The sequence below is a fragment of the Spea bombifrons genome, chromosome 4, assembly GCF_027358695.1.
Source record: "Spea bombifrons isolate aSpeBom1 chromosome 4, aSpeBom1.2.pri, whole genome shotgun sequence".
NCBI classification, from domain to species: domain Eukaryota; kingdom Metazoa; phylum Chordata; class Amphibia; order Anura; family Pelobatidae; genus Spea; species Spea bombifrons.
Genome location: NC_071090.1, coordinates 33,379,046 through 33,404,211, shown reverse-complemented (window position 1 = coordinate 33,404,211; position 25,166 = coordinate 33,379,046). Strand labels below are relative to the sequence as shown.

The 25,166-nt window shown below is 41.7% G+C and overlaps 1 protein-coding gene across 4 annotated transcripts; it reads left to right on the top strand.

Moving 5' to 3' along the window:
* Window positions 1-4,207: 4,207 nt before the first annotated feature.
* LOC128491858 (toll-like receptor 13) lies at window positions 4,208-23,232 on the top strand. 4 transcript variants are annotated; one of them, XM_053464216.1, is made up of 3 exons: window positions 4,208-4,384; window positions 15,354-15,516; window positions 19,843-23,232. In XM_053464216.1, exon 3 carries the CDS (start codon window positions 20,209-20,211, stop codon window positions 23,056-23,058), a length of 2,850 nt encoding a protein of 949 aa, XP_053320191.1. In that variant the 5' UTR covers window positions 4,208-4,384; window positions 15,354-15,516; window positions 19,843-20,208; the 3' UTR covers window positions 23,059-23,232. The 4 variants fall into 4 exon arrangements, with proteins under 4 accessions (XP_053320191.1, XP_053320190.1, XP_053320189.1 ...); XM_053464215.1 differs by lacking the exon at window positions 15,354-15,516; XM_053464214.1 differs by lacking the exons at window positions 4,208-4,384; window positions 15,354-15,516 and adding an exon at window positions 13,105-13,238.
* The last annotated feature ends 1,934 nt before the right edge of the window (window positions 23,233-25,166 follow it).

The following is a 25,166-nucleotide window of genomic DNA, read 5'->3' as shown; positions in this document are numbered from 1 at the left end:
GTGCTTTAGACTAAACAGGTTCATGTGAGTACCTTGTGACAAACCATGCTATGAAATAGCATCAGTAAGTATTGGTTTCCTCATTCTAGGCATCCCATAAAACCTGCTAGACTGCATTCCTTCTGAATAGTCAGAACCTTTTGTAAAGTCATAGAGGCAACAGTGAAGCATGTAGGATACCAGCATCTACATATTTAAGTGTTGGAGAGGAATGGTAGTATTATGCAAAGGGGAAAACCCAGTTTCATATTTTTGCATGTAGGTGATTTCCTTTAGCTTTTGGGATTTAACAAATAAAAATCGTTAGCAGACAAAAAGCATGTTGAAATTTTAGTGCTTTGTTCTCCTATCAGCTGCTGTTGCTCCCCTTAAAAATAAACCCCAAAACAGCCAAAAAATATATAAAGTTAAAGGAGCTGCTGTTGCTCTATAAATAAAATGTAATTAATATAAAAGACAAATCATTATTTGTTGTATATATAGCACCATCATATTCCATAGCGCTGTACAATGCGTAAACAGGCCATGACTAGTAGTATATAACAAAACAATTAAACTTAATTTAGAGAAAAACAGGTGAGGAGAGTCTTTCTAAAAAGAGTGTTAAATAAACTGTCCATGTCCATGTATAACCAGTCCTATATCCAATCCAATTTAGGTGATTTGATTACACCTTTACTTGTTTTGTCTTTCTACCCTATCCTGTCTTTCTCTCTTTTAAGAAATGGAACACCAGCCTTGCCTTGTTCCTTACAGCCCTGTGTTCTAACTCCGCCAATAAAAAGTTTGCTCTCATTGCTTACACACACAGCCTTCTTGACAGTAAGTTAGTGGCGAACATTCCTATCCACCAGTTATAATCTATTACATCCATGATATGGAACAAAAAGAGGCCATGACAGTTTGGCTAGTCTGACAAAGTAAGTACCGTATTTGCTCGTTTATAAGACGATGTTTTTTCGTCTTATAATCGGGGTCGTCTTATAATCAGACCTCAACTAGGTCTGCCTATGAGACTAAGATCCAGATCCCCCGCAGCGATGCAGGGGACCTGGATCCTTCTGCCCCCCCTCCCCCAACTTACGGGTACTTCTGAGTCCCGGTGCTTAGTGTAGAGCTCTACGCGATTCGCCTACACAACTTTTGCTGCAGCCGGGAGGAGGTGCGGTTGGCAGCGGGGGTTGTCTGCATCCATCGCGCAGACCTTCCCCGGCTGTCAGAGATCAGCGTTCCCTGGGATCTCTGCACCGGGGACTCAGAAGCTCCGGTAAGTTTGGAGGAGGGAGGGGGAGGGAGTGTTAAATGGGGGGCATAAGGCATTTCTGGAGGCAGAGTGCTCTGTGAAATGCCCCCTTAATGCCACTCTGCCTCCAGAAATGCCGTTTAACCCTCTATATGCCACTCTGCCTCATGAAATGCCTTATACCTCCCTATATGCCACTCTGCCCCATAATATGCCTTTTAACCCCCTAAATGCCAGAGTGCCAATTCTGGAGGCAGAGTGGGACATAGGGGGTCAAAAGGCATATCATGGGGCACAGTGGCATTTAGAGGGTTAAAAGGCGTATCATGGGGCACAGTGACATATAGGGGGTATAAGGCATTTCTGGGGCAGAGTGGCAAGCCAGGGGGCAGATGTGCATAACTGGGGGGGGGGTTGAAAAAAAAAAGGAAATAAAAACAAAATATTTTTCTCAATCATAGCTTTTATTAAAAAAAAATGTTCACATAGTTTATGTGAATTAACATTTACTGGTAAAACCTTTTTCCTATAGGGTCGTCTTATATTCAGGCTTTTTCTTTTTTTCATAAATTAATATTCAGATTTTGGGGCATCGTCTTATAATCAGGGTCGTCTTATAATTGAGGAAATACGGTATAACTTACAACTGAAACTTAGAGGTTTACTAGATAATAAAGCCCACGGTACTGCAGACACAGTGGATGGGATGATGATTCTTACACATCAAAAATCTCTTTGGAAACAACATTTGGGGAATAAACTGTTTTACTTGAGGGTACCAAGCAACCTTGAGTGAGAGTATAAAGAATTTTCACCTCGATGGCCTTTTCAGCTGTAGGGGTATTCTCTAAACCCCTACACATGTATTAGCCCTTAATAGGGACCACATGGGGTGGGCGGCAGCAATAGCAACCTGGCTGTGAGATACAAAATTGAAACACAAACACACAGAAAAAAGTGCGCAGGTAACTATTTTTCGGTGTTTGTTCTATGTATTTTGGGCTGATGAATACTATAGCCGTTGCTGCCGCCCAAGAATGATGGGAGTTTGAGCGCAGGGCTTTCTTCTGTGTGTTTGTGTTTCAATTTTTATTGTTTTTTATGTTATAACCCTCCATACTTTAATACAATATATATAAACTAGATGCACTGCACTAAAATTAAAAAAGCAACGTGAGAAAAAACAAACAATTAATGTATCGTACTCGGGCGCCTGTTGATCGAAACATTTTCTGTAGAGGAGACAATTCTTCAGCAGCAGTTCATAAGATGGATCCCAGAGGAGTATAATAAATTTCCCCAATAGTAAATTCAAATAATACAAATGGAAATATGCGCTCTGCAAACTAAAGAATATAAATAAATATTATTCGAGATGAAAATTATGAAAATGTAAAAAAAATCATCAAAAGCACATCTTGTTTAAAGAGAAATACATATAATAAATATAGGAAACTCTTTGTGAACAAAAAGATATGTATCTTTGCCGAGAAAGTACTAAGCAAGGAGACGCGAGGTGTTTTGCAGCAGTAATGCAAGGTGTTTCTATATGACTGCCCTCACTACAGAGTAGAGCCCTGCACGGGACTGCTTTTTTAATCCCACTGCTGCTCGCTCCCGCTGATTTCTTGCCCAATCCCGCCCACTCCCGCAAGGTGGGTGTTCCACTCCACATTTGTGGCCAATTAAGCCCACCTCCTTACCTGAACTGCAGATTTCCCGCGCAGTCCCGCAAGGCTGCCCTCGAGTTGCTCCCTCGCAGCGTCTCTTCTCTTGCTCCGCCCAGGAACAAGGCAGAGTAACGGGAAGTGACGTCACATCATGTGACTCCGTTTTGTTCCTGGGTGGAGCAAGAGAGGAGACACTGTAAGGGAGCAGCGAGAAGGCAGCCTTGCGGGACTGCGCGGGATTACCGGGACCCGCAGGTACAGTGTCTGATCGCCCGCAACCCCAGCAAGACCGCCCGCGCTCCCACGGGACCCGCCTCCCAATGTAGTCCTCTACTACAGAGCTCTGGGATATCCAGGTGCTCTGTGACTTTTAGGTCTGCAGCACCCTTTAAGGTAGTCTATGGTGGCTGTGCCTGATGTTAATGTTGTAAATGACAATTTTAGCTGGAAAAGACTGATTTTTAATGGAGTATCTTCATAGGCATATCAGCCGCCATCACTCCTGTGTTCCAATGGCACATTGTGTTAGCTAATCTGAGTTTAAGTTTAAAAGGTTAATTGTTCATTAGAAAGCCCTTTTTGCAATTATGTTACAGCTAGAAATTTCCATGTCTTCCATGAAAACAGCTCAGTAATCCTAAACTTTTTAACAGTAGTGTATGTATAATGGAAATGAGTCGTTGACAAGATTTTCAGAGTGAATATTTTATTAAAATCCTAGGGACCACTATCCTTTATACAAGGACAATCTCTTGTCAGGATTAATATGCCTCTGAAAGACCATCAAGATTTTACTTGTTTTCCAGGACATGACAAGAAGCAGGGAAAGTGTTAGAAGCTGGAAAGAGGCTGGATTTAGGGAGATAATAGTGGGGGTACTAAAATATGTTGTACTACCCATGTGACCTGGGGAAGTAGGACTTTACCCAGAGACTCCAGATCAAACCTGGTATCCTGATCACATTACAAACTTTTTTTTGGCCAGGTTCTAAAAAGAAGAAATTTAAAATGTCAAGCACACATCTTTTTATATTGTTTGCTAAATATTTATCTGCCCTGTCCTTCCTTGAAGCTGTCACTTGCCTTTTAATGAAATATTTGTTTTTATCTGGAAAGCACTAGTAGGTGTTCATATGAACGTCTTATTTTTTTTTCCAGTTGGCTTGAAAAGAGGTTAGTTGTAAATGATTTACCACTAATATAGTATTTTGGTCTATAAACAAGAATGGTCTCACATAGGTGTTGACTATTTACCATATCATTGTGGTGACATAAGTATTGTTGTGATTGTTTTTGCCAGTTGAACTCTTCCTGTATCACATGTCTTTTGATATGTTAACGAGGGCACACCTACAGTGATTCAATATGCCTGTTGAATGCAAAATCTTAGTTCAGTCTCTCTCTGCCCACCATCCTGCATGGATGGGGTAATCGGTGGTGTGCTGGGTTATGTTGGACCTTTAGGTTGCAGGTTAGTCTTTGAAAGTGTTGCATTGTATGTTGGGCTGTCACTCATTTATTGAATGTTACTGTGTTTTTGTCTCTTATTAAATATCTGTTAAAGTAGACGAACCTTTGTGAGATATTTTTATATTTGGTTAAACACCACAATCATTGATTCAGGTTCTGTTGGGGGTGAGAGTGTACTTCAACTGACAAAGTCTTTCTTTTGTTTTATGTTATTAAATGTAATCCACCTTGTGTTGTAAAACAACTGGCCAGTCCCTCTTTGGACATATAACATACTGAACAAAAGAGGTCACAGGGAGCGATCCAGATGAGACACAATTGCTCTCGTTTTCAGTTATTCCCTTCCACTGGTGTCAATTGTCACACAGAGGGAAACATAGAAAATAAAACATTTAAACAAACATATTGTATTACCATTCCTTCAAGTAAAACAAGCTCCAATGCAAACAAACAATGAAGTCAAACAGGTTATTCCATGTCACACAAAATGTAACACAATATCATTTTCTGGTATGGCTGTGTTTGCAGGTAGGTAGGTACGTTGATCTATATTTAAAAATCAAACACGTGCAAGCAGACTAGGGCCAGCTAGTGATGGGAAGTTCGGATCATTAAAGTGAATCGGATCATTTCGATTCGTTCACTGAAATGATCCGATTCATGATCCGGATCTTCGGATCACTCAGTGTGCCTGCACGGAGTTACTGTTTTCCAGTAACTCTGTGCAGGCACACTAACGATTGGCCCCGCCCCTTTCATTATGAATCCTCCCCCCTGCCTCCAGTGATGTCAATGAAGGCAGAGAGTCGTTCAAAGATTCGGATCTTACAGGGATCCGAATCTTACAGTGATCCGGATCACTGTAAGATCCGGATCATTGTAAGATCCGGATCTTTGAACGTCTCTCTGCCTTCATTGGCATTCTAATCATTCAGAGAATATCACCATACTGTTATAAATAAATACATTAATAATCACTGCCCCCAGGATTTACATTCCCCTTTACCTGCAACTGCACCTTAAGCTAACTTTATTAAATTAATTAAATTAACCCTCACCATTAAATTAACCCTAAACACCCCATCAACCATGACTGCCCCTAAAATTAACCCTTAACACCCCATCAACCATGACTGCCCCTAAAATTAACCCTTAACACCCCATTAACCATAACTGCCCCCAAATTAACCCTAAACACCCCATTAAGCATAACTGCCCCCAAATTAACCCTAAACACCTCATTAAGCATAACTGCCCCTAAATTAACACTAAAGACCCCATTAAGCATAACTACCCCCATATTAACCCTAAACACCTCATTAAGCATAACTGCCCCTAAATTAACACTAAAGACCCCATTAAGCATAACTGCCCCAAATTAACCCTAAACACCTCATTAAGCATAACTGCCCCTAAATTAACACTAAAGACCCCATTAAGCATAACTGCCCCCAAATTAACCCTAAACACCTCATTAAGCATAACTGCCCCTAAATTAACACTAAAGACCCCATTAAGCATAACTGCCCCTAAATTATCCCTAAACACCCCATTAAGCATAACTGCCCCTAAATTAACACTAAAGACCCCATCAACCATACCAATTTATTAGGTAATTTATCTGGAGTATATGCAATTACCGTATTTGCTCGATTATAAGACAAGGTTTTTTTCACAGCAAATGCTCTGAAAAATACCCCTCGTCTTCTAATCGGGGTCGTCTTCTAATCAGACCTCAAATAGAGGTCTGATTAGGAGACTAAGATCCAGATCCCCCGCACCGCTGCAGGGGACCTGGATCCTCCTGTCTCATCCCCCCCCATCATACACACACTTACCGGTGCTTCCTGCTCTATTGCCGGTGCAGCGGGTTGACGTCTACGCGATCCGCGTAGACAACGTCCGCTGCAGCCGGAAGGAGGTGTGGCTAGCAGCGGGGGTTGTCTGCGTCTGTCGCGTAGACCTTCCCCGACTGTCAGAGCCGGGGAAAGTATACGCAACGGACGCATACAAACCCCCGCTGCCAACTCCACCTCCTTCCGGCTGCTGTGGAAGGCGACGTCAACCCGCTGCCCCGGCTGGAAGCACCGGTAAGAGAGGGCTGAGAGGGGAGAGAGGGGGAAGGGGGGTGAGAGAGAGGGAAGGGGGGTGAGAGAGGGGGGGAGAGAGAGAGTGAGTGTGAGTGTGTGTGTGTTAAATGGGGGTATAGGGTGTGTGTGTGTTAAATGGGGGCATAGGGCATTTCTGGATTGGCGTTAAGGGGGCATTTAATAGAGCACTCTGCCTCCTGAAATGCCTTATACCTCCCTATATGCCACTCTGCCCCATAATATGCCTTTTAACCCCCTAAATGCCAGAGTGGCATATAGGGGTATAAGGCATTTCTGGAGGCAGAGTGCTCTATACAATGCCTTTTAACTCCCTTAATGCCACTCTGCCTCCTGAAATGCCTTATACCTCCCTATATGCCACTCTGCCCCATAATATGCATTTTAACCCCCTAAATGCCAGAATGGGATATAGGGGTATAAGGCATTTCTGGAGGCAGAGTGGCACATAGGGGGTCAAAAGGCATACCATGGGGCACAGTGGCATATAGAGGGTTAGAAGGCATATCATGGGCCACAGTGCCATATTGGAGTGGCAAGCCTGGGGGCAGATGTGCGTAACTGGGGGACAGTTTGGAAAATACAAGAAATAAAAACAAAAAAAATATTTTTCTCAATCATAGCTTTTATTTAAAAAATAGTTTACATGAATTAACATTTACTGGTAAAACTTTTTTTTCCTTTGGGGTCGTCTTATATTCAGGCTTTTTCTTTTTTTCCTAAGTTAATAATCAGATTTTGGGGGGTCGTCTTATAATCAGGGTCGTCTTATAATCGAGCAAATACGGTAATTTAGGGGCAGTTATGGTTAATGGAGTATTTAGGGTTAATTTCAGGGGCCGTTATGGTTAATGGGGTCTTTAGGGTTAATTTCAGGGGCCGTTATGGTTAATGGGATCTTTACGGTTAATTTCAGGGGCAGTTATGGTTGATGGGGTATAAGGGTTAATTTTATGCTGATGACTGAGGGTTAATTTAATTAATTTAATAAAGTTAACTGTAGGTGCAGTTATAGGTAAATGGGGGCAAACTCAGGGGAATCTAAATCCTGGGGGCAGTGTGAACATTATTAATGTATTTATTTATAAAAGTATGGTATCAGTAATATTCTCTGAATGATTCGAATCTCTGTAAGATTCGGATCCTTGTAAGATTCGAATCATTCGACTCTTCGGTTCATTCGACTCTTCGGTTCATTCGACTCTTCGGTTCATTCGACTCTTCGAACAAGTCTCTGACTCTATGTGTCATCGTTCCTGTGTGAATTAATGAGCTGTAACCTGACCCCAGAGTCTGTGTCTGAGTGCTCTTCAGATGACTCACAGCTCTAGGATCAGGTTACAGCTGAATGATTCACAGACTGAACCGCTACAAATGAATCGTTCAGTCTAGTGAACCGATTCATCCGGATCACTAAAAAGAACCGGATCAAATGAACGATTCGTTCATGATCCGGACATCACTAGGGCCAGCAACATTCAGTCAGGCAAGTAAGTCTGAAACTTGCATAAAAAAATGCATGAACACAGTGCTTGTTGTGGGGGCCCACTTGGTCTGTTGGCCCCTCTTCTTAATGGTTCTATGCATTTTCTAGATGCAGTCTGTTACAGGCAGGGCCGATTCAAGGCTCTGGTGGGCCCTGGGAAAACAATATAATAGTGGGCCTCCCTCTCCCATCCTGTAGTGGGGGGGGCAGGTGCTGTAGTGGGGAGTACAGGGGCTGTAGGTGGGAGGGCAGGGCTTGTAGTGGGGGGACAGACAGGGGCTTGTAGTGGGGGGACAGTTCCCCCCACTACTAGCCTCTATTCCTCCCACTACAGCCACTGCCCCCCCACACTGTGGGGGGACAGGTGCTGTAGTGGGGGGGTAGGTAGTGTAGTGGAGGGTATAGGTGCTGTATGGGGGGGATAAAAAATATAGTGGGGGAAAAGGGGCTGAGGGAAAATGAGTTGATTATAAAATTCATATGTTAAGTTAGTGCTCACAAGAGCAAGGCTTTTTGATTTGATTTGTTTATTTTTTCTGTTATCCTGTCGTGAAAAATAAAAACAGGCCCAGCCTTTTATTTAACCCTCCTCGTGTCTGAGCCGTCTCTGCAGCCTGGAAGACTGTGTGTGAGTAAAGATTCCCGGACAGAGTACCAAGTTAAGGGGTACTGTGTCACAATATACACATATATATATATACACAATTATATATTAATTATTAAGAAGCCTTGGAAACCATGTTGATTTCAGATTTAATAATATACATACACTCATTACAGACATGAGTAGATAAGGAATGTTAACCCCTCTAATACCAGGCTGTAGATTCAGAGAATTAACTCCTCTATTACCAGACATTACACACATAGTCACACAAACAGACAAACACAGTGACAAACAAACACAGTCACACAAACACTGTGACAAACACAGTTACACACATAGTCAAACATACCTGGTGCTGGCTGCAGTTTACTCTGAGTTGGTGTGAAGGAGGCATTCAGCCTATCAGGAGGCTTCTGAACTCTCAGGCAATCAGGAGAGTTGAGAAGTCTCTCCTGATTGGCTGAGACCTCCTTCACTCAGACTCCTCATTCCAGGACAAGGCATTGTCCCCGATTGAGGTTGCCCGGGACTTAAAGTCCCATTGCGGGACTGTCCCGGGCAATCCAGGACATGTGGTCACCCTAGCCCCAAACCGGCAGTATGACTGCCAGTGGGCCCCCGAAGGTTAATGGGCCCTGGGCAAATGCCCGCTGATTAAAGCGGGCACATATGCCACTGTGCCCCCGATATGCCTTTTAGCCCCCTATATGCCACTGTGCCCCGATATGCCTTATACCCCCCTATATGCCACAATGCCCCCTGATATGCCTTTTACCCCCTATATGCCACTGTGCCCCCTGATATGCCTTATACCCCCGATATGTCACTGTGCCCCCTGATATGCCTTATACCCCCCTAAGAAAAACGGACAGAGCTAAAATAGGTATAAAAATATGCTTTAATAAATAGACAAAAAAAAGAATAGCTAACACTCAATACAATATAAATACATATAAATGTATGGACAATACAAACAATAAAACAAATATTACAGCAATCAAAAAATAAAAAACACAAATTAAAGAATGCACATAATTAATAGATAATAGAAAAAAATTCTACCTGCCCCACCAGGGGTTAATATATCAAAAGAAGAAACACGGGGCAAATAAGCATAAAAGTAAAGATAATACCCCAGGCTTAGCTTACCCAGTGGTGCTTATTTGTCCTGTTTTTTTTCTGTTGATATATTAACCACTGGTGGGGCAGGTAGAAGTGGAAGTAAAGGGAAGTAGCGGAGGTTGCGCACATCGCGCAAATCCCCTGCAGCACTGACAGAGGATAATCCAGACCCCCCGCAGCACTGCAGGAGACCTGGTGTCCGGACTTGGGTGGTCAGGTCGGGTAGGAGCCCATGTGCAGGGGATACTTGGGGTTCGGTCTGTAACCCACGGTGCATGATTATGCAAACAAAGACACCACAAGCAGAAATCCAGGTAATGCAGTGTATTTTATGTATATAACAGGGCCAGCAAATAAGGGTAATACAGTCTAAGCAAGAAACCGGACGTATGGCAAAATAAAATAACGGTAATAAGTCTTTTGGCAGGGAGCCTGCTTGGAAGGGCACGAAAGGCAGAGAGCCCAATTGGAAGGGTTTGAAAGGCAGAGAGCCCAATTGGAAGGGCACGAAAGGCAGAGAGCCCGATTGGAAGGGCACGAAAGGCAGAGAGCCCGATTGGAAGGGCACGAAAGGCAGAGAGCCCGATTGGAAGGGCACGAAAGGCAGAGAGCTCGCTTGGAAGGGCACGAAAGGCAGAGAGCCCGCTTGGAAGGGCACGAAAGGCAGAGAGCCCGCTTGGAAGGGCACGAAAGGCAGAGAGCCCACTTGGAAGGGCACGAAAGGCAGAGAGCCAGCTTGGAAGGGCACGAAAGGCAGAGAGCCCACTTGGAAGGGCACGAAAGGCACTCACCCTGCTTGGAAGGGCATGAAAGGCACACACCCTGCTTGGAAGGGTACGAAAGGCACACAGCCCGATTGGAAGGACACAAAGCAGGGAATCCACTTGGAAGGACACAAAGCAGGGAATCCACTTGGAAGGACACAAAGCAGGGAATCCACTTGATCAGGACACAAAGCAGGTAACTAGGAAGGGTACAGGTGCAGAGCCACAGCACAAAGGTCCATAGACTTCAATACAAAGGGCCTGGCTGAAAGGCAGGGCAGGTTCATAAGAGCAGGGTGATCCAGGTAACAAGGCCCAGCTGTATGTATTAACTAGGGCTCAACCCAGGTAACAAGGCACACCTGATCCTAGTAATTGAGCTCTGAGTGCTCCAGAGGGTGGCCACTAGTGGTAGCAGATTTAAATGCCACAGGTATAAAAAAAAGCCATGGTTCAGGCAGCAAAAAAGTGGTTCCTGACACCTGGATTATCCTCTGGTGAGGTTGGATTATAGAAGGAGGGGAGTTTTTCAGAGCATTTGCTTTGAAAAAAACATTTTCAGAATTGATTACTATCAATTTTATCGATTCGCTGTTGCAGCCCTAGTCATTAATGACAGCTCTTCCTGTCATTAATGATCCCGCATCATTCCTGACATTTCCACTTAGGGATGTACTCACTTTTGTTGCCAAGGTTTAGACATTAATGGCTGTGTGTTGAGTTATTTTGAGGGGACAGCAAATTTGTAGTGTTATATAGGCTGTACACTCACATTGTCGCAGAGTGTAATTTCTAGACTTGGGCACCGGCCAACTCTTTGTGCACGTTCTTCGTGTTAGGGTTAGCGCGGCATAGGCTACGCAGCAGCTTTTGCGCCAGGATGTTAAATGTCTGCCTCCTCTGCCATCAACGAATGAAGTACACCTGTATTTCATTGGTTGATGGCAGACAAGCCCCCTGCTAGCGACCAATGGAGTCGTTCATACAGACTTTTAAAATCCTGGTCCAGCAGAGACCACTGGTCTCCCTGCTCCAACAGTTAGGTCTGTACAAGCGACTTTATTGGTCGTTCATACGGACTTTTAACTGTTGGAGCAGGGATACCAGTGGTCTTTGTCGGCCAAGTTGCACCAAGTTAGCTGGAGTGGAAATCCGTAGGTTCGCCATCAGGAGTTAAAAAGGCAGTGCGAATGAGCCTTTTTGTCGCCTGCAGGGTCCTCTTCTGGCATCAACCAATTGGTTGATGCCAGACGAGCCCCCTTCTGAAGACCAATAGAGTCGCTCGTACAGACTTTTAAAATCCTGGTCCAGCAATTTGGCCAGCAGAGACCACTGGTCTCCCTGCTCCAACAGTTAAAGGTCTGTACAAGCAACTTTATTGGTCGTGCGTACTTTTAACTGTTGGAGCAGGGAGACCAGTGGTCTCTGCCGGCCAAGTTGCACCAAGTTAACACCTGACAGCGAACATATGGCTGTGCGAGTGAGCCTATTGGTAACATGCAGGGTCCTCATCTGGCATCAACCAATTGGTTAATGCCAGAGGAAAACCCTGCAGACGACCAATAGAGTCGTTCACACGGCCCTTTAACCCCTCACGGCGAACCTACGGATTTCCACTTCCGTCAACCCCTGCGATGCTGCATGGAAAAGATAGGCTAGATGGGGAAGATTCTTTTTGTGCGTCTTCGTCTTCGTGTACGTTTTACTGCCGCCATCTTCGCTTCTTCGGGACGAACATAAAAACGCACTCTTTGTGTTCGTTTTCATGTTCGCCCAAATACGAATGCACAAGTCTAGTCATTTCTTCAGTGTTGTCTCATGAAAATATATAATAAAATATTTACAAAAATGTGAGGGGTGTACTCACTTTTGTGAGATACTGTATCTATATATTTATTTATTTATTTTTTTTGGGGGGGGGTGTTCCTCTACTTGTATACATCACATTCCATTGAGGAAATGTATTGTGGCCTGTACCTGGCTGAGGGGTGAGTGGAAGGCTGGGGGAGGATAAGACAAGGTCTCCGTTTGGATAGTATAATCTTGGGTCTTCGACATCATTGCAAATTTTTTTTTAGGCTGTCTGTACCATTACATCAGTGGCATCGTTTTGTACTCATGTACTCATGCAGTTCTGTTCTGGTGTTCTGTACTTTTTTTATTTCACTCATGTTAAATTGCTAATACATGTTCGATCCAATTGTGTATTTGCTTTGTCTTGAAGTACGTTCCTGCAATTCTGTACTGAAACATATTTGTATCATTCTTTATACTTCATAAGGTATATGACGAGCAATTCTTTATAAAACAAGAAACAAAAACTCAAAGAAAAACAAAGAAAAACCAAAACTTAATGATAAGTAATTTGTAACTTATTATAGGCTCAAGGTTGTTTAAAATTGACCTGTCATCTGTCCAGTGATAACTAAATTGTTTAGCATATAGTAAAAATAATCCATATTAGTATAACTACCCCGATAACCAAAGGTCTATAAAATTCTCATATTTCTACCAAGCAGATTTGCACTCTAAATTAATGACCCATATTATAAAAAAAACAGGAAGCTAAGGTTGCAGTCAATGAAAAAAAAAGTGAAGAAACGTTCACCGTATATTTCAAAGATTGCTGAGCATTGTTACGAGAATGCCATTGTTGAGGCACAGTCTCCACCTCTTGTTGCTCCAGCATTCCTGTGGGTGCATACATTGGCTTCACTATGCAGTGACTGCAAACAGTCTGTCAGGACATTGAAGGTGTAAACATGCAGGTAAGTTCTTCCTACAACCCATAAGGTTTTGTGATTTGAGTCACAGCTTTCACTCTTAACTCACAGACATATTCACGGTTTCAACAATCTAGAAATCAGTGATGGCAAATATGAATTTAAGTTAATAAACAAAGAAGTTCGGCAAGTGCTGTGTGCAGCAGGTCTTATACTCTTTGCTACCTAGACAGGATTGTAAAGTCATTGGTAACGTATTTACTACTTTGCTAATTCTGATTATGTCAGCACGCGTACTGTTTTTTAAAGTATCAATAAGACATGCTTCACCAGCTCAAGAAGACATGCCTTTAAGGTTTTCTGGAACTATATGCTGGATTAGGCACAATACTAAAAGGTCTGTGTGTCCCATCATCCTAAACTAGAGTACAGAGTGACCTTTACTACCGATAGCTCAGAAACCTTTTTTTTTTTTACAAACTTAGTATGTACACTTCTACTAAATGCTGAGACTGTTACAAAGTATGGGGTTGATTAATAAACGATTCGCAAGCAGAAATATGTGGAAAATGTGCAAACCTAAAATTGTGCTCAAATGGTTTTTGGATCGTTAGACGCCATAAAAACGAGTGCATCCCATGTGTAAATAGTTGCAGTAGAAAAAAAAAATCTGAGAAGACCAGCAGGTACTTATGACATTATGGTATAATGTATATATAATGACTATTCTACCCAAATAATGTTGGTTTCTGCTACCATTTGCCCCAGACAAATTTAAGGGGGGGTCGGCAAAGCGCATCGGGCGCACTGTGTGACGTATTGGAGTGACTGTCTAATGGTCATGCCTAATGCGAACCGTGTATTTACCAGACTTAGCTCACACTAAGCAGTGTAGCTGCATCAAGCGCTCTCTCTCCCCTCTCTCTTCAGGAGGGTGTGCCTCTATAGCAGGCATGCGTTTTATGAATCACTGGTGGTTTATTTAGTCATGTGTTTATTTTCTGACTTGAATGGGCTCCCACCTGATTCATTTACAGACAGAGAGTGTAGAAATCCAATTCTCTTTGATATTTAACTTATTGTCACTAGCTACAGGTGGTTTAGCCCTCATCTAGTTAATGACATGATTCATAAATAATACCTGCCAGTGGACCTTTTTATCCTTTGCCTGCATCTATTTATTGTGAGTATTGTTTCAATTTTAGGGGAATTTATTATTAAAAGTTATGTTTTATACTTACTACTTTTGTTAGGACTCCAACTGGTGGTTGTACTTTTCCAACTATTACCGTATTGGCTCGGATATAGGCCGCACCCGAATATAGGCCGCACCCTAAAAGTTAGATGTCCCCCGGGGCCGGCGGGGGACATCTACGCATAATGCGTATTCAAGTTCCGGTGCCGGCACTTCCGCAAGATGTGCTTTAAAAATCTCCCTTGCCGGGACTCCCCCCGTGGGAATTCCCGGCAAGGGAGATTTTTAAAGCACATCGTGCAGACGTGCCGGCAGCGGAGGCTGTTTACGCGCATCGCCGCTGCTGGTGAACGTCTGCGCGATGCGTTTAGACAATCTCCCGTGCCGGCACTCCCCCCGTGGGAAGTGCTGGCAGGGGAGGCTGTCTGAGCGTATCAGAGAGTAGGATGCAGGTCCCCTGCACCGCTGCGGGGGATCTGTATCCTAACCCCACTGCCTGCCCAGCGCCCGGGACTTCATGTCCCAGGCGTCGGGCACTAGACCCCGAATATAGGCCGCACCCCCACTTTAAAGACTTAAAGTGGGGGGGGAAAGTGCGGCCTATATTCGGGCCAATACGGTATATCTTATTGAAATGTATATGTGTGTATGTACCGGTGTGTGTGTGTGTGTGTATATATATATATATATATATATATATATATATATATATATTGTATTTCCCCATGTATAAGACGCTCCCATGTATAAGACGCACATAAAGTTATTGTACTGGCTGCCTGGGCATGATATGCGTGTGATTGATGTTAGCTGCTAGCAGTTGTTAGCAATCACATTCCTATCATGCTCAGGCAGCCAGTACATGCGCATCACTTTCAGCCTCCCTGTGCCCCTACACACAGATCCATGCTATCACACGCACATATATTCATTCATTTACTCCCCCACCCTTACCTGAACTGCAGATCTTCTGGTGCCGCTCGCAGACTTCCGTGGGGGCCGCTGTTTCCCTCTGCGTTGCTCGAACAGGAACGGAGCGGAGTCATGTTAGATGATGTACATTCACGTGCTCCACTGGGTTCCTGTGTCGCCTTGATGGAACAAGAGACGCTGCTGAGCAACACAGAGGTAAGCAGCAGGTCCCCTGCAGATGATTATTTACGGTAAAAAAATAAAATAAAATCTACCACTACTGTATAAGACACACCCAGTTTTTAGACCTCAAATTTTTCTAAAAAAGGGTGCGTCTTATACATGGGGAAATACGGTGTGTGTGTATATATATATATATATATACTTTATATATATACTTTATATATACATATATATACACTATATAATGACTAGTAATATCCTGCAAGCAAGATTTCAGGCGTTTTACCTATCATACACTGGGAAGTTGCAATATCTTCATAAATCTTTCTATATTATCCCAATGTGTCACCTCTGCTAGTTGTATATCTTTTTTACATAATAGCGCACGTATGTTTTACAGCTCAGTTCTGCAGAGACAGGACTTTGGAAGATGTAAAGATAGTATTTGCTGACATTTGTAGGCATAATTCTTTGTCATAAGTGAGTGCAATAATAATTAACTAGTATAACGTTCCCTATAAATAGAAGTGCTAAGCAGGGAGTAACATCATATTAGTTCTTTATTAACAACAGTCTTAGATGTAATGAAAATAAGTTTTGCTTTGCTGAGAGTGTAGTAGATACGATGACCAGTAGAGCTAAAGGCACATGGGCTGGATTAAGAGCATCATGGGCCTGGTGCTGAGGATTTTGGTGGACCTTTTTATGGAAATAAATAAAATAGACAGAATCTTAACTCCTCGGCATCCATGTGTACTAGATAAAGATGACATCAGTGCTAGGCAGATAAAGATGACCAAATACACACCAGGACAGGCTCTGCCACACTGACACCCAAACACACACACCAGGACAGGCTCTACCACACCCAGGGCCGGCCCTACCATGGAGCAGAGTGGGGCAATTGCTCCAGGCGGCACTTTTGAAGCCCTGTGGGGACTTGCATAGAGATCACAGTGTGATCGGTGCAGGGGATCGCAGGGAGGAGAGTGAGAAACCATGTTTCTCACGCTCCTCACATGCGGAAACACAAAACAAACAAAAAAAAAAATGTTAGTGTTTTTTTTTTTAACAATTAAAAAAATCACTAAAATAATACAATAAATAATAATAAAAAAAAGGAGCTAAGTGATGTCATTGTGACATCACTGGCATTAATAACATGTTCAAGAGGTCCCTAAGAGGACCTCTAACCATACTGCACTGATAACAGTGCATTAAAAATATATATATATAAAAAATAATTAAAAATAATAATAATAATTAAAAAAAACTTACATCCCATAATCTTAAAAGTATAACCCTCCTGCCCCCTTTCACAACTCCCAAACCCGTAGATGGTCTCTCACTCCCCCTCCCCGCGATCCCCTGCACCGATCACACTGTGATCTCTATGCAGGTCCTCACAGACCTGCATAGAGATCGTAGCGTCTCTGTGCCTCATCGGAGGGCAGGATATCCCCGCAGGGGATATCCTGTCCTCCGATGACCTTCCGGGTTACGTCAGCAGTGACACAACCCGGAAGGGAATGCCCGATCGCGCGTTTGAAAGCCGGCTTCTGCTGTCAGTGGAGAGTCCAGGCTGTCAAACGACAGCCTGGTCTCCCGTGCAGCGGCAGGGATGTGTCCCTGACGCTGCACGAAGGGCTGGACGTACCGGGACGTCCATAGGGGTTTCTTTGTGGGCGTTTTTTGGACGTCCCGGTACGTCTATAGGGGAACGAAGGGGTTAAAGAAAGCTACAATAAACCACATTTTGCTTTTATTCTGCTGGTGTTTGGAGTTTCTTGTTGGTGACCGGGCCATCCTGCCACAAGTGGTGTCAGAAGTGGGATTTTGCTGTTTGAACCCTGCATCAACATGGCGGATGTTTTATAGGCCCTCCTGCGTTCTACTACAGTGCAACAAGAAACCAACTGGCTGATAACTGCTCAGATGGGAGCTGTGATGGAAGCACAGCAAGAGGACAGGATTGTCCTAAAAGAGATTGTACATCAACTCTCAAAAACTACCACAGATGAACAGAGCAGCAGTCCAAAAAAACAAATCCTACTCCATCTTGGAGACTATAAATATAAAATGATTATCTCACTAACCAACTGGCCAGCTGATCTAGTCCCAGTCATAAAGTAGTTACAGCACAACACACGTTTGTTTGGACTGTACCTTTTAATAAAGTCTTAGGGCCTCTGGCTTAACTGCCTCTCTCCCTGTTTTCAGACAACTAATGCCTCTAACAGCCGCCCTTTAAACATCTCAGTGCAGGTTATTTGGATCCACCTGCTGACTTCCAGCAATATACCCCCTCATGCTGGGAATATAGAGCGTTCCAACCTGCCACTGATATAGACAGACCCCGCTACCTTGGCACAATATATATATATATATAAAAAGGAGTATCAATGGTATCAAAAGAAAGCTCTATCTCTCCTTGAAAAATGAATATATAGTTTACATGGGTACACTATTTGCAGGAAAGGGGAATAATCGCTGAACCGACATATCGCAAAAATGGCAAAATTACTCTGGGCTTTGAGGTACCAAAAACCCCTGGGACTGAAGGGGTTGATTTAATTTTAGTGAGTTTATTTCACATCAAAACAAATTAGGTGGAAGAGACTGAACATACACATGCTCTTTCACACTCAATATGTCCCTGTCTTCTTTTCTGTAGCTCTGCTTCTTATCTTGCCTCTTCCTGTTCTTCTGTCCTTTTTCTTCATCTGCTTCTCCCAGATATCAGTTCCATTAACCTTCCAGAGCACTTCCACAAATGGTCCAAGCCTCCGCGCACACCCTCTCCCCTGATTGGAGGGACGAGGAACAGGCTGTCTTTTCCCTTTATGCAGATGTTCTCTGGGAGGCCTGTTTAGCGGAGCTGATACCTGGGAGAAGCGTAAAAAAAAGAACAATGAAGAACAAGAAGAGGCAAGAGAAGAAATGGAACAGCGGAAAGGCAGACAGGGACACAGAAGCGATCGTCGGAGAGGGTAGGGAAAGAGTGTGTGATAGAGTGAATGATAGTGTAAGAGAGCGTGAATCAAAGTATATGAATGGAAAAAGCCCTTCGAAAGGTCAGGAAACGAAATTTGTTGTCTGAAAATTAATGGACCAAAAACAAAAACAAAAATTTATTTTTTGGACCATTTTGCATAAAATCTAATGTATACTAGTGTAAAACGGCAACTGTAAGGATAATTGTGACAATTTATATGTTGATGAAATGTTAAATGCTTGCACTGTATTAAAAAGAAAAGTATAAAAATACATTAAAATAAAAAAAGATTTGTTTCACAACTAAGTAATGTTTTGAGTTTGGAAGTCTTCCCAACCAAAAAAAGGTGCTGATTTACATACGCTTCAGCTGAAGAGACCCATTAATAAGGATCACCTCCGACTGAAGACTCCATAGATATATTATATATATAAATATATAGTGCACCCATAGTCAAACCCGAGGAGGTTTACATGCATGTGTAATATGCTTGTTGGTCTGGTATGAGCACAGACATTCCATGCTATAATAATCTGAAAAGAGAAATGTTAGAGAAAAGCATCTGTTCAATAAAATTTGCCCTTCTTCTCAGGATTTCAGAATTCTTCTAATTAGCATGTGAGCAAAGAATTAATATTATGGATCATTAATAAATGTGTTAAAAAACATCCAAACAATATTATATAATTATATATATATATATATATATATATATGTGTGTGTGTGTGTGTGTTATTTTATAGCCTTCGCAATCTTCAAAACTTTGGTGACTCTATGAATGTTGGTCCACTAAAATCAGGAGCTTCTATCTCTTGAATGAGTAAGGCAATAACCACTTTTGTGTTAAAATGTAAGGCAAACTACCATACTTCTCAAAATATGTCATCAAAGTACCAAACCTCAAGGTGGTAGTGGAGATGTTTTTCTCCAACATCAATGATCAAGCTCCAATGCTTTCATTATCTCTGTGCTTAAATAGGGGATCCACCTCATATTTTCTGTTAACAAGATACACATTTTTGGCAACAGGCTCAAACACACTATCAACTCCTGTCCAACACCAAAATGGTTCTTGTCAGGGTGTAAAATCCACAATCAACATCTGTTACAGTATGCAGGGGAACTATTTCTCTCTACATCATAACAAAAGAAGAACCATATGTGGTCAGGTGCTAGAGTGATGCAAGAGGAAATCTGCCTTATTCTCAAAGAAACCAAAAATTACAAAAGCCAAAAAGTGTTAGAAGTGTCAAGGCTATATTAAACTTGTCAAGGGCGATGGTGATGAGACAAATTGATTTCATAAAATATTAATTTTTAAGTATTGTGTTCTCTATTTATTTATTTATGTGTTTACTTTACAGAAGCTCTGCAAACATGACTTTAAGGAATAAAGATATTTTCACAAAGCTGGCAAGAAGGTGACGACTGACCACTCTGGGTAAGGCTGCAAGCATCAGTCTGACCACAATTGCACACAAAAAAAAAAAAACAATGATTGTGTAAGCCCTACATTCTCATGACTGGAAATTAAAAAACGGAACATTAAAATGACAATGCAACCTTACTTTTTTTCCTTGTTAACTAAGAAATGTGTTCACATCCCACATTGTTCTAACTTATATAACTAAACATAGCCTTACAAAGAAGTACATGGTCTGGAGGAAACCAAGCAAGAATTCCTGGTGGTTGGCTGGTTAATACATCATTTTGTTCTTGTTTTTAAGTGGATGACCCTGTGTCCTAAGACCATGCTTTCATTACTAGGATTGATTCTAGTACTTCTTGCTTCTTTTAAAAAAGGGGACAGTTATGCAATTCAAGGATGTGAAGTGCATAGACATTACCATCCGAAGGTCCTTTGCTACAAACAAGGTTTGAGCAGCGTCCCTGCACAACTTCCTAACATAACATTCAGCCTTGATATCTCCTTTAATAAAATCAACAGGATAAACATTAAAGACTTTCACAATCTTACTCTGCTGCAAGAAATGAATATATCAAGTAATCAAATAAGTTTTATTGACAATGGTGCTTTTCAGAATTTGCAGTCATTGAGGATGCTGAACTTCAGCAGCAATAGATTAGAGTCTCTAAAAAGTCACATGTTTTCAGGTCTGAAGAATCTCACTACATTGTTACTGGATAATAACAACATTACAACTATAGAGTCTAGTGCTTTCTCGGGATTGCAAAACCTTGAGATCTTGAGTCTTTCATCCAACCCTCTTTATACATTGGACGCAATGCATGCTGCCTTTCGAATAGGTGGACTCAAAGAGATACATATTGCAAATGTAAGTTTACAACATTTTTCAACCAATGATCTCATAAACATTTCAACCACTCTTCACACCATTGATGTTTCAAATAACCCAATTTCCACTGTCAGTATTGTAACCAGTGCTTTGCAAAACCTAACATACATGGATATGTCATTTACCCGGCAACAACTATTTTGGAAGCTGCCAGTGCCTTGCTTTTTGAAGGAGTTAAAACGATTAAACATGGAGGGGATGCACCTAACACCAGCTACAGTATCCGGCATTATACAAAGCCTGTCCTGCAGTTCTCTGGAAGAAATCAATGTCGGGTATTTAAATCTAACGGATTTTGACCACATTATTCAGCAAATATGCCTTAATAATCCAAACATGAAAATTCTTCGACTACAGGGCAATAGCTACACGGAATTTAGCAAGGATACTTTTAAGAACTGTACTGTTCTCAAGTACCTAGACTTATCTTACAATATGTTCCAACGCGTTCAGTCGCTGACTTTTCAGCACCTTGGCTCACTTCAGCATCTGTCGCTGGCCTACAACAGGTTAACTTCCATGCCAGCTGACTTGTCTTACATGACATCCTTGAAAACAATGAATCTCAGCTACAACCATGTATCAGAGGTGTTTTTTAATGACACCAAAGCCTACAACAATCTCAAGTCCCTTGATCTATCAGGAAACAAAATGTCTGTATTTAATTCCTCGCTAGCAGGTAACTGGAGTCTTCTAGAGTTGAATCTGGGCAACAACTACCTTTTGGATATTTCTCACTCCTTTCAAGCCAGTCTTAAACATCTGCAAACTTTGTGGCTGAGGAAAAATAAATTAAGTTCCCTCTCATCCGACACTTTTAAAAACCTTGTGTCCCTCAAGTCTCTGAATCTGATAGACAATCAGATAGAAAACATAGAACCGGGAGCATTTAATGGTCTAGAGAAACTGCAGATATTGTTACTTGGCAGCAACAAGTTGACGCAAGATGTTTTAAACAGCTATACTTTCCAAGGCCTGAATTCACTTCTTGAACTCCAACTGTTCGGCAACTTCTTTAACTATCAGTCATCAAGCAAGCTGAATTCCCCACCTTTCCTTTCACTAAGTTCATTAAAACTGCTAACCCTCAACAGCCAAGCCCACAACGGTATGCAAAATATACCAAGTAACTTCTTTAAAGGCTTAGTGTCTCTAGAAAAGGTCCATACTGGCAATTTAGCTCTGAAAAGCATTGACCATGCAATATTTAATTATACACCTCAGCTTGAGTATATAGACCTTAGTAATAATCATTTCCAGCACCTGGATCCAAGATTATTACAACCTGTACGTAACATAACTGAACTGCACATTAGCCAAAATAACCTTGAGTCACTAGACTTTCTTGTGGAATCAAATAATACCAAATTAATCCTTATTCGTGCTGTAGGGAACCAACTAACCACACTCTCTGATAAACAGTTTAATGCATTGCCTGATCTTGGTTTTCTGGACCTCCGTAACAACACGTTCAGCTGCAGTTGTGATAACCAATGGTTTATACAGTGGGTACAAACTAATCCAAAAACCCAAGTGCTACACTTCTATGAGTATGCATGTGCATATCCACCTACCAGTAAGGGGAAGATGCTATTTGCATTCAACACTGACTTGTGTAGGCAACACTATGACTACATCCTGTTTCTATCCACATGCTTGCTGATAAGTATCTTTCTGGTAATTTCAACTGTTTGGAAATTATGGAGATGGAAGGTCCTTTACAGTTATTATGTGTTCCTAGGGTTTTTGTATAATCGGAAGACACAGGACAAACGTAAATATGAATATGATGCTTTTATCTCCTACAATAGTCATGATGAGGAGTGGGTCTTCAATCATCTTGTACCGAATCTTGAAGAATCATATAGTAGGAAACTTTGCCTTCACCACCGAGACTTTGAACCAGGAAAGCATATAATTGATAATATAATTGATAGCATTTACAACAGTCGAAAAACTATTTGTGTAATAACCAGGCACTACTTGGAAAGTGAATGGTGTTCAAAGGAAATCCAGGTGGCAAGTTATCGTTTATTTCATGATCATGCTGATGTCTTGGTCTTACTGTTTTTAGAAGATATACCAAGTTACAAATTGTCTCCCTACCACCAGATAAGAAAAATTATAAAAAAGAAGACGTATCTCGTCTGGCCAAAGAACATAAATGCTCGTCCTCTGTTCTGGCATATGGTGAACCAGGCATTGAAAAATGAACATACAAAAGAGGATGAGGATCGGAGCCTTTTGGGGTTATGCAAATGAATTTCGAATTAACATCTGTTTACCAGCCATTAGTCACTATTAGATTTTTATATTCTTTGCTTTAAGCACACATAATTCAAAATGTGAATAACTGTTGACTATTAATACATCGTATAAATTGTATACTATACAGTTTGTATACTTGTATCATCGAATAGACAGAATTAACAATATGAATTAAAACAAATATACAATATATACCTAAACTATACATAAACTATATATATATATATATATATATATATATATATATATATATATTGAAATGTTGCATTCTATAATTGGGAGTAGTAATACTGATCATTAAAGTAGAAAATGTATAAGGAAAATGAATATTTCTGTATTGTGAAGAAATAGAAAGCTGGACCATCACATGAGGTTTCAGGATTTCCGAGGTTTCGCCATCAGATGGAGAAGAGACCTCTAGGGTCTAGAGAGTTTATGGGACTATTAAACTTCTTTTTTGTTGGCTCAATAAAATATATAACCTACAACTAACAAGCAAAAGTAGAAATTGAAATCACTGTTTGGGTTTGTACATAATTTCTTTTCACAGTCATGTACCAACCGTTCATATTAGGAAAACATATTTTTCATACACATCAAAACTATTCTGTAGTTCTTTGCCACCTAAATAACAGATTGAAAAGCGCACATTGGCATCTGAAAAGGATTCTTGATCCAGTATGAAAAACTGATATAGCCGTAATATCCCACAGAAAATTATTGAACACTATACATTTTGATTAGACCAATATAGAAAAAGATGTAAAGTTACCTAAGCTTTCAGAACCTTATAAGCATACCTGGGAACTCTCCGGGTTTGGCTCGGAGAACTCCAGAAGTGCAAAATCTTCTGGGTCACGGGAATGCCCACTGACATCAGTGGGAACACCCCCGTCCTGGTCCACTGCCATCTTGTACACAGAATTTGTATTCAGTGTTTCCCTTTTATATTATTTTAGGCCACCTTGTTGATGCATGGTTTCTAAACAATTCTAAAGATTCTGCCCCAGTGCATTTGCTTTTTCTCTGCCCCACCAAGCCTCTAGGCTTTCAGGAGATACTTTGGCTGGACACATCTCCTGCTAGCCAGTTCATTCATTCAAGCACTGGCTCACTCAAGAGTTCCAGGGGGTCTAACAAGACATCCACACACTTGCACAGGAAGAGCCTTGAGTGATTTCCATTAGAGTGCTATCCTGCTACTTACTGGCTCGTTCTAGTAGCCTCAAGTGATGCAAAACAGGACCATGGAGCATGTAAGTTCACTTCTTTTAAAGGTAAATACTTTAATATACATTCTCCATTGTTGGGTCTGTATAAAATGCTAAGGTAAGTTCCTGTTCTCATGACTTGTTTGATGACTCCTTTATTAAAGTGGATTAGTTGTCAATAAATATTGCTTTTTAATTAAGCTTAACCCCTTAAGGACCAGGCCTCTTTTTTTTGTACCCTTTGTGGCCAAGGCAGATTTAACACTTTCGTGGTGTACGTGTTTAGCTGTAATTTTTTCTTCATCCATTTGGTGTACACACTCATGTAACAGGACAGACTTGCATCCCGGTTTTATCCTTCCTGTGTGGATTATGCCATCTCTGAAACGCCTTATTGTCCCTATAACCAGCCGCAGACACTTCCAGCGCCTAAGCGAGAGATGGTGGATTTCCCCTGGAACTCTCAGGCGAACTGCAAACATGTCACAGGCCCCTATACTTTGACTAACCACCGATCCTCCAAATAACATCCGATCGTGTTACTTTTTGGAGGATCGGTGACACTGAGAGGCATCCAGGGACATGCTGGTGGTGGGACTGGGGGGCACCCTGTTTTCCAGAGAATGGGAATCCAATTATATGTCTTGTGTACTATGTGTACACTTATCTTCACCAAAGGTAATTGTATTATGTCCCCTGTGTGTCACGTACACTCCCCTTCCCCATTGTATCCTGTAAATCCATAATGAGAGTACTTGGAGAACTAGCTTCTTGTATTGTTAGAAGTTAATTGTATTACCCAAGTTATCCGATGCTTTTCTATACAAAAGCCTGCCTTTCCCTGTAATAAATGTTTGTCTTCTTTAAAACCTAATGCGACTGGTTTTGTCC